Raw genomic sequence first — 19,688 nt, forward strand, 5'->3', positions numbered from 1 at the left:
ACCTTCGTAATCAGAATACCTACAAGGTAAAAATAAACAACCTAACAACCTATATAACATAGAAAGACACTCACACATGCATATGTATACTAATACACCAGTACACAACCATTGAAAAAAATAACCATGTTTTTTCTGTGGTAAAAGTGTAGTAAAAGTGCTTTTTATTACTATTAGCGAAACCATGGTTTTACTACAGTAATCACAGTGTAAATATGATTTTATTTATATAGCGCCCAGTTTCAATAATCCAAGGACGCTTAGCTATCATAGTTATTTCATGTAATTGCATATTTTATTCCAGCAGATATCATCAGAGACCCAACAAATCATGACATTTTTAGGTTTTGATGCCTCAACACTGATGTTTAAAAAATAACATGCTCATGCTTTTTGTTAAAACCCTGTTTAGAAATATGTTGTTTCTTTTGTGTTACATGTTTTTTTTAATGTACAGCACATTGGCCCAACAAGCTGTTGCTACTTGTGCTTTATAAATAAATGACCTTGACAAAAATCTTAATAGGCCATTGACCTTGCAGTCAAAACCATATAATTTGTGTTTTTCAAGCTCCCCTTCCCTTATTGATTTGGTGTGTAATAAAAACAATTGTTGAAGTGTCTGCTTCAGGGTTCAATGTACCAAAATATTCCTCGAGTCATAGACTATTTAACACTTGGTCATGGTAGTTTTGACTGTGAATGATTCCCTCTTATCAACAATTGCACATATTCAGCTTGAATTATTAATACAAGATGTATTATTATAAAATATGACAGATAGGTTAATAACCTATTGGTCATTCAACCCTTGCTGTGACGTCATGGCTATTTAAATTCAGAAGCTTACAAACAACTCATTTTATATAAAATGATAGCCTGGCTATCCCATGCTAATAAAATGCATTAAAATGTTTAAATTATACAATTTCAAGATATCTTATTTTGACTTTACAAACTTTGCTCAACCAATCAAATGTAATGCTGTGGGAATACATATAAACAACGTTTTGGCCGCTTAATCTTACTTCAACAAGGAGCAAAAATAACGCACATTTCTGACATTAATTAAGCAGTGTGTGTATGCATTTGCAAAAAAAAATATTGTGAAAGGTAATCATTGTGATTTACTACTAATACAAAACATTATACTTCTACAGACAATTGTTAATAGTTTTTTTTTTAGTTAAAAGTATAGTTGATTATCAGTTTGTTTTGTTGTGTCATAAATGATTTACAATATAATTGAACATAAATCTTAATAATAATAATAATAACCAAGTTTGAGCATTTGTTTTGATTAAATTTTTTAATACAAAAAATATTTTGATATTTAAAAAAAAAATGTAATAGTTCATTTCACAGCTAAACAAAGAAAAACTATGCCGCACACTTCCAGCCTTCCACACAGCAAAGCAACATATTTGACCATCGTATGTTAAATTGACTAAGATATAACTTACTGTATGTAAAAGGTAACTTGTTTGTTTTGTGCTTTATGGGCTGTTTATGTTATATCTATGCCTATGTTTTTGTAGGAATCTAAAATAACACATTTAATAAAAAAAAAAGTTTATAAATCATATAGATTATGGATTAAATTAATTTAAGAAAAAAGTCAGGTGTGTAAAATATGGTCAATGACCGGACGGTGAATACCTGCTGAATGTCTGGCCTGTAATAAATCATTTATCATCATTTATTAATCAGTTTCACAGTTAAGCTGATAAAGTCTTTTGTTGGTGTTTGATGGTTGGTGTTGTTTTGAGAAAAGCTTGCAATCATTAACCAATAATCAGAATATTTGACATTGAGGTTATGGTTCTGCATAATAATGTCAATGTAAACAGATGCATTAATGAATAAAACATTGATCGCTATGTCTTTGACATTTATGTCACTTACTGTGCCTGCTCATTGTATTTAGCAATCTGCTGCATTTGTGAGAAATGTCTGAAAGAATCACTCTCCATATTACAGATCTAATGAAAAAGTATATCTAAATAATATAAAATATGTCTGTATTAGTGAAATATTCTCGGGCAGATGTTTCTGGTCTGCAGCGCCCCCTTCAGGAAAAACACAAAGTGACGTTTACGTACTAACAGCAGACACGTCATCGTATTTCAGTGATGTAAAATCCGCAAGAGCAAACATTTATGCAACACCGAGTGAAGTGGACACACACGAGGCTCGAGTCAGATCGACAGGTAGATACAGTACAAACCACTTACAACCAGTTTTTCTTTCGCAGTTTGTTTTTTAGTCTTTTTGTCGCTATTGTAGGATATCGTTTTTGCTACTGTGGGCTACATACTTGATACAATTACACTTAAGTTTACTAAACTATTGAAACCGATCTGATCTAATATAAAGAACACAAAACTTGCTGTTGCTCGTACACTTCGTGACAAAAATACAATGACTTTATAAAAAGAGGACAGAGTCTGAATGTTAATGGTCAAACGCTAACTTACAATGCCAGTTTCCTGAACTTGACTCGAAGGTCCATTTACAAAAGCATACACACATAAAACAACTTAAAATTTAATTTGCTGTACAATTTGTGAAAATGAATACAACTAGTTGAGGTTAAAGTTTGTGAACAAACTTTATGTTGGCTTTAAAAAGTTTGAGAGTAAGAGATAGATAGATAGATAGATAGATAGATAGATAGATAGATAGATAGATAGATAGATAGATAGATAGATAGATAGATAGATAGATAGATAGATATTATACTGTTTGTAGAGTATAAAGTCTGTGTTTTTGTGTATTGTTTATGTGTGCGTTTGTGTGTCACATATTAATATAAGAACATATTTTCAACAGTTACTCACTGATGTGAGTCAGTGTCAGCCCTTTAAGATGATGAAATCAGGTTACTCAAACCTTAAGATTAGAAAGAAGTATATCTTATAATATATCTTTAAATATCTATCTATCTATCTAGATAGATAGATAGATAGATATAGATAGATATAGATAGATATAGATAGATATAGATAGATAGATAGATAGATAGATAGATAGATAGATACTGTTTGTAGACTATAAAGTCTGTGTGTGTGTGTGTGTGTGTGTGTGTGTGTGTGTGTGTGTGTGTGTGTGTGTGTGTGTGTGTGTGTGTGTGTGTGTGTGTGTGTGTGTGTGTGTGTGTGTGTGTGTGTGTGTGTGTGTGTGTGTGTGTGTGTGTGTGTGTGTGTGTGTGCGGTTTGAGTAATTTTGTGTCTGTGTGCGTAATTGTGTGTATTTTTATGTGTTTGTCTGTGTGTTTTTGCGAGTATGTTATGTTTGTGTGTTTTTTATTTCTGTGTGGGTTGTGTATGTTCATGTGTCTGTCTGTGTGTTTGTGTGAGTATGTTTGTGTGTGTCCAATTGTGTGTGGTTGTGTATGTCAGTTTGTGTGTATGTCTGTGTCTGTGGTGTATGTGTTTTGTTTCTATAATTTTGTGTTTGTGTGCGTAATTGTGTGTGTTATATGTTGTGTATTTTATGTGTCTGTGTGTTTGTGCAGGTATGTTTGTGTGTTTAATTTTGTGTTTGTGCATTTGTGTGTTGTGTCTATAATTGTGTGTGTCTGTGTGTGTTGTGTATTTTTATGCTTGTTTGTGCAATTATGTTTGTGTGAGTACTATTGTGTTTGTGTGTGTAACTGTGTGTGGTTGTGTATGTGTTTTGTGTGTGTTTGTACGAGTGTGTTTGTGTGTGTAAATGTTTGTAAGTGTAAGTGTGTGTGGTTGTGTATGTCTGTGTGTATTTTAAGTGTGTGTCTTTACATGTCTGTGCCTGTCTCTATGTGTGTGTGTGTGTGTGTGTGTGTGTGTGTGTGTGTGTGTGTGTGTGTTTGTGTTTGTGTTTATGGGAGTTTTTTGGGGAGTTGGGACGTTTGATCAGACGGTATAGGAGAACCGTAAGTCCGATCTTTTATAAAATCTAAAGCACGCCTCCTCAGATCAGACTGGAGGTCTGTGCAAAGTTTGGTAGCTTGAAAGCTGTAGGAGGAGTTACTGTTAGAATATTTAGTCTCAGAAAAAAATAATAATAAAAAGTTTAAGGGCAACATCAGTATGTTTGCTTTCTCAAGCCAACACAAATATATCAAATACAATAAATATCTTATTTTGTATAATATATCTTCTCATTTTTGTTTTTGTAATGTTTAGGTAAATAAGTTTTCTACTCAAACAGATGGCCTGAGGTATAACAGGCGGGTCTGAATCACAGTATAAAACCAATCAAAAGCAGGTAGTGACATCTTTATAACTACCTTAAATACAGATACAGTGACAATTACACGTGACAATTACACGTAAACATAAATTCGTGATACGATCACGAAAAAACACGGAAATTCGTGACAATATCACGAAAAAAGAACCAAGAAGTTAGGTGACTAGTCTAAGATAAGGTGGGCCAAAGTTTAAGAACTTAGGATAAAATCTGTATTTCTTTTAGAGGGTGGTTTAGACAGAGTATTGATCCAGGTGTCTTTTAAGGTCATTTGGAGGGGTCAAACTTCATTTCTTTGTTGTCAGTATTTAAGGGGCTTTGGCAGAGATTCAGGGAAGAGTCTGTATTCAGAACTTTGCACACTGCTATATTTCCAGGTATGACTTTGATTCTGTGACTTTTTATATTATGCTGATCGTTTCAAGTGCTTGATTTAATAATGTCGTGTTCCTAATTGTAGTTGATGACTTGATTGATTTAAGTATAACCTGCCTAGCAAAATAAATTAATTTTGAAATACCTCTGAGTTGATCAATAATATTTTTTATATTATGTCAATAAATAATGGACTATATATACCATTTAAAAGTAAAAAATCACATGAATATCTCAATGAAATCTGTTTCAGAATATACAGTTATATTCAAAATAATAGCAGTTTACTAATAAAAGTGAATAAAGTGCAAAAACAGAGTTTATTTCGATATTTCAAATGTATTGAAAACATTACACATTCAATTACAAATCAAAGCATTAAAATAATGTACTATAGTCTGTCTTGTTCTTTTAAAGGGAAGCAAATAAAATGAATATTAAGCTGTTAAAAAATAGCATTTTTCTCTGTAGACACTTAAAACTGAAGCAATTTCTTAAGATTTAACTTGACTTTATACTATTGAATTATTAATATTTAGTTGCATAACCATTGTTGTTGATAACTTCTGCACATCTTTGTCAAATCAAGTCAACCAACTTCTGGCACCCAGAAACAGGTATTTCAACTCAGGATCCACAGTGCCTGTCAATTTTTAGGTTTCGCATCAGAAAAATGTCACCCCACAAGTTTTCAATGGGGTAGAGATCAGGGAATTGACCTGGTCACTCCATAACCTCAATCTTTTTTGTCTGGAACCAAGATTTTGCCCTCTTACTTGTGTTTTTGGGGTTGTTGTCTTGTTAAAACCCATTTTTTCTTCAGCAAAGGGCAACATAATCTCTTCAAGTATTCTGATGTATTCAAACTGATCCATGTTCCCTTGTATACGATAAATAGGCCCAACATGGTAGTATGAAAAACATCCCAATACCATGACTTTTGCATCACCATGTTTAACTGTGTACCTTAAATTCTGTACCCGGGGGTCAACTGAGCTTCTGTTGATAACCACTTGATCCCAAAATAACAATTTTACTCTCACCAGGCCACAAAATGTTACGCAATTTTTCTTTGGGCCAGTTGATGTGATTCTGCTCATGCCTTTTTTTCAACAATGGTGCTTTGTTGCCATTTTAAAGCATTTGAGATAATTTATGCTGAGCATCATAAACTTTGCTGCATTTCTTTATACGTTTTCCCCTCTCAAATCAACAGAATATATTTTATAACAATGGGTGAAACATTTGCTCTTTCTTAAAGGGGACAGAGAATAAAAAAACATTTTTACCTTGTCTTTGTTGAATAATGGTATTCTACCCGCATTCACAAACATACAAAAGTGCTAGACATGCTAAACATCTCAGTCTCATAGAAATTCCTCTTTTAGAAATGTCACCCAGAAAACGGCCCAATCTGAAAAACTGATGCTTATGACATCACAGGCATCTCACTGCCCCTCCACTTTAAAATAATTGGCTACATTTTTTGAGTGGCAGCAAAGTCAGCCAATCGGTAATGAGATTGCAAGTTAAGCCAGTAGGGGGAGCCAAATAGGTGCAAAACCACTTGTTTAAAATCCCCCACCCTAATAGAGCTATCTGAGAGAGGTTTTTAGGAAGCTTCTAAGGCATTACAGACCCAAACAAAACATTTACCCCATTCAATCATTCTATGTCACCTTTAATAAAGGATAAAAAGGAGATGTTTTTTTTTTCACAGAATGAACTGATTTTCCAATTAAACTTCACACTGCTATTATTTTGATCATGCCACTTTAAATGAGTCTATAACTCAGAACAAGTGTGGATATCATTACAAATGGGTCTATTGTTTTTCTATACACTACAGTACTACATCTGTAAATAAATAATTTCCAATGCAGAAATATTACTACTACAAATAACAGTGGTTTGTCAAGTTACTGATGTGGCACTGCTATTATTTTGAAAATAACTGTATAAAACATTACTAATTTAACCAATTCAAATAAAAATACCATAAAATACTGCACAACTATTTCATAAGCTAATTTAAATTAGTTAACGTTACTAGCATCGTTGAACTAACTTAATGCAACATAAACATAAACTGATCATACATCCTTAGGCCTACATTACCTTACATGTAGTACTCGAGTCCTGCTTTCTCCGACTCGTCTCAGACTCAGTTCCTTTAAAGACTCGGTCTTGACTCAGTCTCGGACCACAGTGGGAGGAGAAGGACTCGTAATTTCAGTCCTCGAGACCAACGCATTTTTTTATGTTCATATAAAAAACACACAACACATAACAACAATAATAATAAAATGCAATGTTGATGGGCATATTTTGAAAATGACATCCCATGGTGCAATGCAAAGATACTGCCATCAGAGCCGTTTATTTATCTCTAGAAAAATAGGCAGAAGATGATGCATGTGGTATTTTTTTAATGATAGTAAAAGCATAGTCCATGTTAAGACGTTAAGACTGCTCCTCTAAACAATTCCCAATCTAGCTTAGTCTGTAGGCCTAACTGTTGATTATTAACCGGTGTGATATTAAATCATGAATATGAAAACATGGCATGTTTTTATGGTCTTGGTCTCGACTCCTAAAGGACTCGGTCTCGACTCAGACTTGCTTCCTCAAAGACTCTGTCTTGACTCGGACTCGACTGTATTTGAAAACCAACGGACTCGGTCTCGCCCTTCAAAGACTCGGTCTTGACTCGGCATATGCAGTCTCGTCTCCATCACTAGTCATTACCTACCCATATCTTTTTCACATTTTTCTTCCTCTTCTATTCTTTTTTCTTCCCTGGGCACCAGATGGATTCGGTCTTTTTGACATCATGATAACTTATCAGTGTCAATGAAATCGGCTATATGTAAGGGATAATGTAGAGGCAGCCGGTAGTTATCGGGAAATAAGCCCCGACAGTGTGATCAGGACCCGACGCGAAGCGGAGGGTCTTGTATCACACTGAAGGGGCTTATTTCCCGATAACTACCGGCTGCCTCTACATTATCCCGCTTATTACACGGCTACTTGTCACATAAGAAAAAAAACTGGACATGAATATGAATTTGAAACATTTTATTGGCATATTTGTTTTAAATTAACATTTTTATCCTTCCGCGAAACTTTGCACAGATGCATAAAATGATCGTAATACCTTATTAAGATCTTCTGCTTCATACTTGTCTGTCTCCATTTTTTTCTCTTTTAGCCAGTCTTTGAGAAGTTTTAATGCCCATTCTGTATTTTTTTGTGTGTTGGCTTCGTAGCTGTCATGCTCTATTTTGTCAAGTTCAGTCTCAGTAAGCTCTCTGTGTCTTGTCGTGGTTGTCCAGTGTTTGTCACAAGATGGCGCCAAACAAACAGTAATCTTTATTGATCTTTATTGGCGCGGAGCGATCTTACTCGTAAAAGTAGTACCGGCTATGCGTTATTATTTTGGAGCGGTTATTATTCGAAAAGAACGAACCTGCAAATGTCTCAACTGACCAATCAGAATCAAGCATTCCAGAGAGCCGTGTAATAAATAAAAATAATCACTTGGGCGGGCGGGTGCTCCAAGAGGTGGGCGGCGCCCTTAGCATTTGTCTGTTCCGCCTATGCCCAGGGCCGGCCTTGTATAAACATACTGTTTTTTAACATATTGCCTGAGTAGAATCACTTCCAAAAGTTCTTACAAAAGCTGTTAAGGTGCTTCAAATACAACTGCACACATTTATCCAAGAATGAAGTCGAACAAGTCTTTTTTCTTTGTGTGACGATGTCTTAACTTTACGGTTCACATATAAAAGGGACCCAAAATAGAAGCATGGGACAGAAAGGGGACTGCAACCAGCAAACAAGCGCTGTTCTGTGTTTGTTTGTTTTTTAAGTTAATTTGTCATTTTAGTTCTTTTGGTTTGGGTTTCTGATCTTGTTGTCCCTGTCTTAAGGTAATGATTTAAAAATTGTGATTTTTATGCTTTTGCTTAGTTTTGTGGCATACTGTAGCTTACACTGCAAAAAATGACTTTCTTACTTCGTATTTTTGTCTTGTTTTCAGTAAAAATATCTAAAACTTGTTAAATGAAGATGCTTTTTTTGATGAGCAAAATGACCCAAGAAAATAAGTCTAGTTTTTAGACCAAAAATATAAAATTTAAGTGATTTTGTGCATTAAACAAGCAAAAAAATCTGCCAATGGGGTAAGCAAAAAAATCTTGAACATTTTTCTTAAAAACTAAATTCAAGAACAATTCAAGAAAAATGTGCTTACCCCATTGGCAGATTTTTTGTTTGCTTGTTTTATGCACAAAATCACTTAAATTTGATATTTTTGGTCTAAAAACTAGACTTACTGTATTTTCTTAGGTCGTTTTGTTAAAGCAACACTATGTAGTTTCCATGTAAAAATGACTTACAGCTCCCCCATGTGGTTGAAAAGCGCAACAATGCCTGGTATCAGACACTCTTCTGCAGGCAGGGGGAGGGGCGGGGCTGTGTTTCCTACCCTCCACCTCGACTTTTAGAGTGTGCTTGTAGCAGCTAGGAGGCTGCTCAGGTTGCAGCAACAGTACAATTTGTCCAGTTAAAAGTTGTTCTATCACTGAAATAATTTTAGAGACATTATTTAAACGTAAAAAAACTACATAGTGTTGCTTTAAGAAAAAGCATCTTAATTTAATTTAAAAACTAATTAAATTTTTTGATATTTTTACTGAAAACAAGACAAAAATACTAAGATTTTTCTCTTGAAAATAATTTTTTGCAGTGTAGAAATTTATGTTTGCATTTAAAATTAAAACAATGAGCAAATTCAGCATTTTGTGAAATAGTCTGATAACTTATAAACAAAGTTAAAACAATTACCTGCTGAACCAACAGCCACCTTTATACATTGTACACCGGACTGTGGAAGGCACAAAGGGACAAACATTTATGGGGACAGGTAGTGGCATATTTTTTGTTTGATCTGCAATAATATGTAAATATTTAATTAAAATTATATCTTGCTTACAGATTTAACAAAATATTTAATCGACAGAGCTCTGGGCGAAAAATATTGTTAATTTGATTTAAATATTAATCTCATAATTTATGCATTTGTAATTGTTATGTAAAATCTGTATTGTAAGTAAGAAAGAAAGATGTGCTGTTATTTTATTATGTCATGCAGTTGGGTAAAACAATATGATTTCCCTAACCAGATAGGCTAATTGTATTAATATCTAAAGCAAACTGAATAAAAAGCAAACACTGTTTATATTTCCACTGCTTTGTTGTCTATATTAATCATCTTATTTATCTGTAACCCAGTTTCTTTCAACTTTAGGGTTTTGTGGCACTTTCCCAAATCTATTGTGTTTGCTGTAGTTAATATTTCACTAGATCATAAACTCTTATCAGTGGAGCTTTGACCACGCATGTCTCATATTTTGTTGACGCTGAGATTTGCTTGGATGTTAATGGATCTGCTTTTTATATCTTAAAAACTTAACATTTTTCACTTTCTCTCGCAGACATGTTTCTGTACGTTATCGTCCTCATACTGTCGTTCTACGTGTATCGGTGGTTCCGTGAATTGGGAAGAGTTCCTGACAAATCAGACAAGTTTGTGTACATAACAGGGTGTGATTCAGGCTTTGGGAATCTCTTGGCTAGACACCTGGATAATAAAGGTTTCCGTGTCATCGCCGGCTGTTACTCAGAAAAAGGAGAAGATGAGTTGAAGAAGATCTGCACGGACAAACTCACAACATTGCATTTGGATGTGACTGATAATGACAATGTCAAAAAAGTTGCAGACGCCATTAAAACCCTGGTCGGGCAGAGAGGTACGACACGTCATGTTTAATTTCTTGCATGTAAGCATGTATAGATTAACATAACGTACAGCGTATGTGTGTTTATCGAACAGGTCTGTGGGCTGTGGTTAACAACGCTGGTGTCTCTGTCCCAACTGCTGCTTATGACTGGTTGGGGATTGAAGATTTTAAACACATGATAGATGTTAACCTGTATGGGGTTATTGCGGTCACTTTGAGCGTGTTACCTCTCATTAAAAAAGCTAAAGGTAGAGTGGTCAATGTGGCCAGTGTGTTTGGAAGGATCAGTCCTATTGGAGGAGCGTACTGCATATCTAAGTATGGAGTAGAGGCATTCAATGACAGTCTAAGGTAAGATTACTGTAAGTGGACTGGAGAACAATTTAAATGTTTGCATCATTTGGTATTTTATTAATAGGCGTCTGGCGCTTTAGATGCTATTATATTAGAACAATATTATATTTGCTTGCTTTTTAGAAGTCTAAGCAGTTTATTGTCATAGTGTACATTTCTGGTGCAATAATTTTAAGATTAAAGGGATAGTTCACCCAAAAATGAAAATTCTGTCATTATTTTTTCAGTCTCATGTAGTTTTAAACTTGTATGAGTTTTTTTATTCCGTTGAACACAGAAAAGATATATTGTGTACTAAGATGTTGGATGCCGCGATTATCCACTAGATGGCGCACTTACCCAATTTCTGAAAAGCTAAAGCCAAAAACGTTATTTACTCATTTTAAACTCTGTGTATGATTTGATAATCGTTCTGAATCTGGGGTCTCATTTATAAAGGTGCGTACGACCAAAATGGGGCTAAAAACATGCATACGCCAGTTCTCACGTAAAGGTTGTGATTTATAAAAAAAACAAATTTTAATGGGAGAATGGGCTTACAGGGTGGGATCTGAGGATATTTCTTTTATGCACACTTGCACGTGATCTGTGATTTATAAAGGAAAAATTGCTTTGTTTTATAAGTCTTAATATCTTTTGGCATATGCCATTTTTGGCTTTTGTGCGTACGTACATTTTTAGTAAGGATCCTACGCACAGTTTTATAAATGAGATTCACTAACAAAATTCCTTAACAAAAAAGCAATAATTTCACCTTTTTGCTAAAAATGTGTATATTTAAAGAAAAATACCCATATTTAGTTTTGTTTCTTTGTTTATTGTTTGTTTGAAAGCAAAGGGGCCGGTCTTTTATTTGATATATTTGTATGTTTATATATTTTTTAGTTATGTGCACTCCTGTATATATCATTGGAAGGCTCAAAGAATGTAGTTTTCATGTTTCAAAACCTTTTTTTTAATAATATTAATGATGCAGTGAAAGTAATTTATTAATTTGTGATTTGTGAGTATGACACCTAGTGGCCTTTGTTGGTAAAACCACTAAAAGTGTGACAACCTCATTGTTTGTGATTTAAACTTGAAATTTGGATCAACTAAGTTGATATATAATATATACTTTATTGCTTTTTTATATTATATATATATATATATATATATATGTTTTTTTTTTTAAATAAACCTAAACTATTATAACTATTTTTTTTGTTTAATATTTACAACTTTTAAAAGTTTTAAAGTGTCGTCTTTAAAAGAGACAACGATTATGCTTCTAGACCAAAGAATGACAGAGTTGAATTAATTTAAAGGTCACTTTTTCAGCCTCACACTTAAAAAGGGTTAAAGGGTTAATGCTTTATATTCTTTGTTTTACAGGATATGCATGGCGCCATTCGGAGTCAAGGTTTTATGCATTGAACCTGGTTTCTTCAGAACAACCGTCACTGACTCCTGTCTCATAAAAAGTCATTTGGAGAAACTTTGGGAGAGGTTGCCACAAGATGTCAAAGACGACTACGGCAGTGACTACTTGGACAAAGGTGAGTTTAAATCCGACGGTGAGAGTTGATAATGAACTACATTCTGCAATGTGTCCTCCTGATCTCACTCTTATGATACTTAACCAAATGTCTGCAGTGAGTGTTGTAATGCGGGAGAGGTTTGAGAAGATGTCAGACGGAGATCTGATGAAGGTCGTGAACTGTATGGAGCACGCCGTGGCTGCCGTACGTCCCCGTACGAGATATTCTCCAGGCTGGGATGCAAAGTTCTTCTGGCTGCCTCTGTCCTACATGCCAACTTTCATCTCTGATGCTTTCTTTTTGAGAAATGGTGTTAAACCGAAAGGTTCAATTCTGTAGACAATTGAGTCCTTAACAGCTACTTCTCTGTGGTACTTTTATTTTTAATAAATCAATGAAACTCATTTGAATTGTTTTTCTAAAATATAAAAAATAGATTTTGACGGAGCACTGCAAAGGTCATGGGTTCGATCCCAGGGGTCATGCTGATAAAAATGTTTAGCTTGAATGCAATATCGCTTTGAATAAAAGTGTTTGCCAAATCAAATGCACGTTTATGTTTAATGTCTTGTTTGTGTTTCATGGTTTTTCAGCTATTTTGGGACCCCTTAAAGGGGAGAATGTTTTTCAGGGACCCCCTTATAATTATAAAAGTGATTAGCACATGTTTAGCACAGTTTGCATATTACAACCTGAATATTTTAGACCTGTTTTATAATGATAAACAACGACATATTTCAACTTGAATCAATTATGCACTGCAAAAAAATATTTTCAAGATTTTCTAAGAACTTTTTTTAGTATTTTTGTCTTGTTTTCAGTAAATATATCTACAGATTCTTAAATTAAGATGCTTTTTTCTTGATGAGCAAAACGACCCAAGAAAATAAGTCTAGTTTTTAGACAAAAAATATCAAATTTAAGTGATTTTGTGCATAAAACAAGCAAAGAATTTTGAACATTTTTCTTAAACACTAAATTCAAGAAAAATTTGCTTACCCCATTGGCAGAGTTTTTGCTTGTTTTATGCACAAAATCACTTAAATTTGATATTTTTGCTCTTAAAACTAGACTTCTTTTCTTGGGTTGTTTTGCTCATCAAGAAAATGCCTCTTAATTTAAGAAATATTAGATATTTTTACTGAAAACAAGACAAAAATACTAAGAATTTTTGTCTTGAAAATCATTTTTTGTAGTGTGTTTTGACTGAAAATGTACACTTCAAAAAATGATTTTGAAGGAAAAAAATTCTTAGTATTTTTGTCTTGTTTTCAGTAAAAAATCAAAAAATTCTTAAATTAAGATCCATTTTCTTCATGAGCAAAACGACCCAAGAAAATAAGTCTAGTTTTAAGACCAAAAATTTCAAATTTAAGTGATTTTGTGCAGAAAACAAGCAAAAAAATCTTGAACCTTTTGCTTAAACACTAAATTCAAGAAAAATTTGCTTACCCCATTGGCAGTTTTTTTGCTTGTTTTATGCACAAAATCACTTAAATTTGATATTCCTGGTCTAAAAACTAGACTTATTTTCTTGGGTCGTTTTGCTTATCAAGAGAAAGCATCTTAATTTAAATCATTTTTAAATATTTTTACTGAAAACAAGACAAGAACATTTTTCTTGAAAATCATTTCTGAAGTGTATACTTTTTTCTCTAAACTCTTAAAAGCTTTTATAGTCAACAGCAACAACAGTAGCATAGTTTGTAAATGGTCCCCATGAGTAAATATGGCCTTTTTAATAATACAGCACAATTGTGTAATTCATAACTAAAATTATTTCGCAGACCCCCTGGCTAAGATTCACGGACCCCATTTTGAGAACCCCTGACATTAGTCCAATAATGAGGATAAAAATAGTGTTCCTGGGGATGTACCTTCCAGCAAAGTTCACCTTAAACCCTAATCAAACACCTGAACCTGCTAATCCCAAAAATGAGAAGCAGGTGTAGGAGGGTAGATCTCCAGAAACAGGGCTGGTAACCACTGTTTTAGTCCAACCTAGTATGAACATTATATAGGTTAAAGGTAATGTATGATTAGCAGCTAATAGAGTCCATACGGTTTATAGTATTACACAACTTTAGTTATGTGTTTACTCAGTCTCAGCAGAGACCTTTGACCCTGCTGTCTATTGGCAGCCCCTCTTTGCACAATACAGACATTGTATTCTCACAGGTGTCTTAGTGAACAAGGTGTTGGAGACCACCGTCACAGCCATGGTATGTCAGTCGATTTTGTAATTGCTCGAAGGCATATTATTTGCGTAACAATCTATGCATGAATAACATTACTAATGTACAAACGTGCAGCTACTTTTTTAATAAATATATTTCATTGTTTGGAGTTACAGTTTAAATTATTTGCAATGAATCATTAACAATTTGAAGGAATAGTAAGACGCCACCTAGAGGCTATGTGAAAGAATTACATATGTTTTTCTTTATGCATGGTTTATTTCTGTAACTGTTTAAACAGCTCAGTAGAGTGCCAGCCAGTCTCTCTTTCATAACCTGTGATAAATGAATGATTTAATAGAGGAGATTGTTGTTTTAGTCCTAAGTCAGGATTAAATGTATTTTCTTCAGCAGTCCAGAACTATAAAACACTTTACTATGATGTCTGTTTGTGAAACTGTACATTTGTAAAATAATAGGAATTGTATTGGAACTCAAAATGGTCTCTGATGGTTTCTAATGTGCTGGGTTCTGTTATGTGGCAGATGGGAATCATCTGAATATTATTTAATCCTATTGGAATAAGACCCGAAACACACCACATAAAGACATTTTGTAATGTTTTTAATGGTAAACAGCTGATTGGAAAGCATTTGAATGTGTATTGTTGTTTTAAGCAGGGATTATGGCTGTTGGTTGATTTCATGTAATTACAAACTAAATGGAGTTTGCTCTCACTTATTTTTTTTAAGTTAATACATACATTTTGTTGTTTTTCTAGGTATTTGAGGAGGGTAGTGTGTTTCTGGACTTTGTTCAGGTGAGAATGTAAACACCTAACCTGTCAAGAGTTGAAGTTAATTTGTCACCTTTAATTTTGTCTTGTTACATTGTTTTAAGCCCTTGAAAAGTACAGACGGACGGATGTTCAGACAGACAGACAGACGGACGGACGGACCGACAGACAGATGGATGGACGGACGGACAGACCGAGCGACCAACAGACAGACGGACGGCCAGACAGTCAGACTGACGGACAGACAGACTGCTAGACAGATGGACACACAGACGGACTGACCGACAGACAGGCGGACTGACAGACCGGCAGACAGACTGATGGACAGACCGACAGACAGACTGATTGACTGACAGAGACAGACAGACAGACAGATAAATACTACAATAAAGTAAATATAGTAAACAGTATAGTAAGACGGACTGATGGACAGACTGACAGACAAATGGACTGACAGACAGACAGAACGACAGACAGATGCTTTCCCTGACAACCTGAGGCCTCCGCAGACTATGGATGTTTTCAAAAAAAGAAAAACTTAAAAACATTTCTTTTTAAAAAAAGCTTTCTTTTAAAATGTTTTTTATATATTTAAATTTTTGCTTCTAATTACTTTCGACTATTTTAGATTGTTTTTAGACTGTCATGCTGTAGCACTTTGAGATTGTTCAATATAAAGTGCAATCCAAATATTTTTTTTTTATTATTATTACAGACCGACAGCCAGACCGACAGGCAGACGGACGAACAGTTAGACAGACGAACAGACAGACTAACCGATCTATAGAGAGACAGATAGACACATCCAAAAATATTTCAATAAGTAAATATAGTAAACTGTGTAGTAAATTGTAGTAAAATTCCAAGAAAGTAAAGTGTTTTAAATATTTCCTCAGTAAAATTGTAAGTAGGCTATACTACAGTATCAATTTATAGTAGTTAATACTACAGAATAGGCAGGGGGTGTCACTAAGTACAATTCTAAGGGCCCACGCACTATAGGGGCCCCCAAAGATCATTTTTATTAGTAGTAACATGGGTGCCGTAGAGGCCCCAACCTTATATTCTTTCATAGGGCCCAAAATTGTTAGTGGCACCCCTGAAAATGGGCCTACTATACAAGTATAAAGACTACAAAATACTATAGTATATTACAATTCTATAGTAAATACTAAAGTATGGTGCGGAGAGATAATTGCATCTCTGTCCCGCAGGTGCTCACCAGTAACCTGCTGTGCGCATGCGCACTGGCAGCAGTCGCGCTGATGATTGTGTGGTTCATCAGAGACTCTACTCGCATCCACAACATCCATGAGAAGCACGTGTTGGTGACAGGGTGCGATAGCGGTTTCGGAAACCTTGCAGCGCGGCAGCTCGATCAGCGGGGCTTTCGCGTCATCGCCGCGTGTCTAACGGAATCTGGCGCCTCCCGGTTGCGGGCTGCCGCCTCCCCCACACTGAGGACGCTTCTGCTCAATGTTACCGACAGCGCGAGCATCGAGAGCGCGCTGGAGCGCGTGCGCATCGAGACCGGAGAGAGAGGTGAGATAGTGTGCCAGCTCGAGTCAAGCACAGGTGACGATAAAGTGGAGATAAAAGCACTCGGTCTGACTCGTTTATCTGCATTTTTGGTCAACTTTTGGACAGGACGCATTTAGTTAATAAGTTAATGCATCATATGCACATCATCATATTATGGAATGACATCAATCCTCAAACACACATCTGATGTTTGCACTAACCTGCTTAATTCAGTGACCTGTGGTTTTATATAGACTACTATCATTCAAAAGTTAAGGGTCACTCATTTTTAAATATGTTTCCACATTTTAAAATATAAGTAAACTATGGAATAAAATATAAAAGATAGGAACTATGAAAAATACAAAATAATCTCAAACTATGTTATATTCGAGCATCTTCAGTCACTCTTTAACAAGAATTAGCAAATAATGTAGGCAACTTGTGTCATTTTATCAAGGTCTCACTTTAAGGTCCTGTCCCAAACGGCACACTCCGGACTTGCGGATTTCCTCAGAGTCCACACTTTGATGACATCATGTAGTGCAGACTTTAGGGACCCTTGACACGAGTTGTATTTTGGGACAGACTCGAGCGTCAAGCCAGAAATAGGAAGAGAAGTTGCCCATCAGTGTGAACTCCTCCCTTACGTTGTCTGATTGCTCTTTCGCAAGGACTTCTGGGTTCGTAAAGTGCATGAAGCCTGCAGCCTTCGCCAAAGACCCCACCGAGGGTGCAAAGGGGACGCTAATGAGCACACTTCGGAGTGTAAAAATGACAGATGGGACACCATACGGACTCGTTGACTAAGCGAGTGCACGCAATTTAAGGCCACGAGACCGAATGTCCACATGAAGTGCGCCATTTGGGACAGGGCCCTAAGTAGGCTATGGAAGGAGTTAAAGGGGTCATGTCATGAAAATGTGACTGTTTCCATGTTTAAGTGCTATAATTGGATCCCCAGTGCTTCTATCAACCCAGAAAACGTGAAAAAGTACAACACAGTAACTTTGTTTGGGTAAGCCAATTTTTTGCAAGCATGTGAAAAAATAGGTTGTTCAGATTTCGCCTGTTTTGTGATGTAGGTAGCAAGACCAATTGCAATTATACCGCCCATTAATCTACACTATCCAACCACGGCACTGCGATTTCGGGAGAGAGAAAGAGAGCGAGAAAAAATAATTGACAGCACAATTAAGTTTCAATTGCAACAAACCACCATCATTGTGATCAGTGTTTGTATTTCATCAACTCATTTGCATTTTAAAGGACGGCACATTTTTGCCAGGTCCTACAAAATGGTAATTTTGACATGCTATAAAAAATTATCTGTGGGGTATTTTGAGCTAAAACTTGACATAAATATTCTGGGGACACCAAAGACTTATATTACAACGTAATATGACCCCTTTAACATATTTGCTGAGCTCCTATAGGCTGATTTTTCTAATCAATTTAAAAACATTTCTATTAATTAAAATGTTGGTTTTGCAATAAAACAAATTCGTTTGCACAATTATATTGTCTACAAAATAATTTCAGACCATTAAGCATAAAATAAAAAAAATGTTATGAAAAACATTTCAAGTGACCCTATACTTTAAAATGTGTGTAGGCTGTGTATCTCTGATGTGTGTGTGTGTAAATCAAATTGAGTTTTATGCACAACAAAAACAGTTGGATTATGCACCTGGGTTTCCACCTGGTATTAGACTTATACAATAATAGTTCAAAGTTTACTTTGTGTTATTGCGCAGTATTCAAATAAAAAGATTTGACTGCGTAGCCTATTATTTTATAAAGTTTAAAATTATAAAATTACATCTTCATCTTTTTCAATTGTTAATAATAATATTAATATATATTCATAATAATTAATCACGTAGAAATTGCTTATTGTGGATGCAATAAATTATAATCCAGGGCTAGGTGTCCAAATCACAAAAATTAATTTCTTGAGAATAGTGGGAAACCTGATGTACTGCATAGTTGCAAGGTACCAATCCATCTATAACACACAAAGCATTGTTTTTTCTTCCCTCAGGTCTATGGGGCTTGGTGAACAATGCTGGTATCTCAATCCCCATCGGTCCCACAGAATGGATGGAGCTGGAGGACTTTAAGAAAGTTCTTGATGTAAATCTGATGGGCGTCATTGAGGTGACCCTGAAGTTTCTTCCTCTCCTGAAGAAAGCTCGAGGCAGGGTGGTGAATGTTGCCAGCATACTGGGCAGACTCTCTCTCATCGGAGGAGGATATTGTCTTTCTAAATGGGGCGTGGAGGCATTTTCTGATAGCTTGAGGTATATCTAACAAAGATTTTAACTTTCCCTATCCCTTATTGAAGGCTATTTTACATTAAAAACAGCGTAACTTGGATAGGCAATGTGGATACCCTGTCTCTGACTTCTCATTGTTTTGTTAGGAGGAATATGTGTCACTTTGGCATCAGGGTAAGTATCATTGAACCAGGTTTCTTTAAAACGCAAGTAACAGATCTTGGTCTGATTCAAGAGGATCTAAAGAAACGCTGGAACGGTCTTCCTGCCGAGGTCAGGAGATCCTACGGAGACTCATACCTGCAGGAATGTGAGTACCAGTGATGTCATATCGATCACTTCCATGTTTGATATTTAAAGGGATAGTTCACCCCAAAATAAGAAGTCATGATGTACACTTGTGCTTTTTTCTCAATCTGTTTCTTCTAGATATGAAGTTGCAGGCGTTCTCTATGGGTATTTAAGGCAGTAGTGACATTTCCAAAGTGACATCATGTATGGTGCACGCTCTGTCGGCTCGTAATCCTAGGACGCGATATGCAGCTGGTTGGGACGCTAAGCTTTTTTGGATTCCTCTTTCATACATGCCTACCCGTGTAGCAGACTTCATCATGAGCTTACTTTTGCCT

At 35.4% G+C, this 19,688-nt stretch overlaps 2 protein-coding genes across 3 annotated transcripts; both read left to right on the top strand.

The window, feature by feature from the left end:
* Positions 1–2,098: 2,098 nt before the first annotated feature.
* dhrs9 (dehydrogenase/reductase (SDR family) member 9) lies at positions 2,099–12,850 on the top strand. Of its 2 annotated transcripts, none has more exons than XM_065252315.1 (5): positions 2,099–2,210; positions 10,107–10,421; positions 10,505–10,763; positions 12,141–12,304; positions 12,402–12,850. In XM_065252315.1, exons 2-5 carry the CDS (start codon positions 10,109–10,111, stop codon positions 12,623–12,625), a joined length of 960 nt encoding a protein of 319 aa, XP_065108387.1. In that variant the 5' UTR covers positions 2,099–2,210; positions 10,107–10,108; the 3' UTR covers positions 12,626–12,850. The 2 variants fall into 2 exon arrangements, with proteins under 2 accessions (XP_065108387.1, XP_073668093.1); XM_073811992.1 differs by lacking the exon at positions 2,099–2,210 and adding an exon at positions 4,229–4,248.
* Positions 12,851–13,862: 1,012 nt separating this feature from the next.
* On the top strand, positions 13,863–19,661 carry rdh1 (retinol dehydrogenase 1). The gene is made up of 6 exons (XM_065252313.2): positions 13,863–14,508; positions 15,245–15,283; positions 16,474–16,801; positions 18,825–19,083; positions 19,206–19,369; positions 19,489–19,661. Exons 1-6 carry the CDS (start codon positions 14,506–14,508, stop codon positions 19,521–19,523), a joined length of 828 nt encoding a protein of 275 aa, XP_065108385.1. The 5' UTR covers positions 13,863–14,505; the 3' UTR covers positions 19,524–19,661.
* Positions 19,662–19,688: the final 27 nt, after the last annotated feature.

Source organism: Paramisgurnus dabryanus, chromosome 15 (assembly GCF_030506205.2).
Source record: "Paramisgurnus dabryanus chromosome 15, PD_genome_1.1, whole genome shotgun sequence".
NCBI classification, from domain to species: domain Eukaryota; kingdom Metazoa; phylum Chordata; class Actinopteri; order Cypriniformes; family Cobitidae; genus Paramisgurnus; species Paramisgurnus dabryanus.

Excerpts from the sequence above, each read along its gene's own strand:
- dhrs9 (XM_065252315.1), top strand. The coding sequence starts at position 10,109 with ATGTTTCTGTACGTTATCGTCCTCATACTGTCGTTCTACGTGTATCGG. Across the intron at positions 10,764-12,140 it reads GCATTCAATGACAGTCTAAG|GATATGCATGGCGCCATTCG; the intron begins GTAAGATTACTG and ends TTTGTTTTACAG. Across the intron at positions 12,305-12,401 it reads CAGTGACTACTTGGACAAAG|TGAGTGTTGTAATGCGGGAG; the intron begins GTGAGTTTAAAT and ends AAATGTCTGCAG.
- rdh1 (XM_065252313.2), top strand. Across the intron at positions 16,802-18,824 it reads CATCGAGACCGGAGAGAGAG|GTCTATGGGGCTTGGTGAAC; the intron begins GTGAGATAGTGT and ends TTCTTCCCTCAG. Across the intron at positions 19,370-19,488 it reads AGACTCATACCTGCAGGAAT|ATATGAAGTTGCAGGCGTTC; the intron begins GTGAGTACCAGT and ends TGTTTCTTCTAG.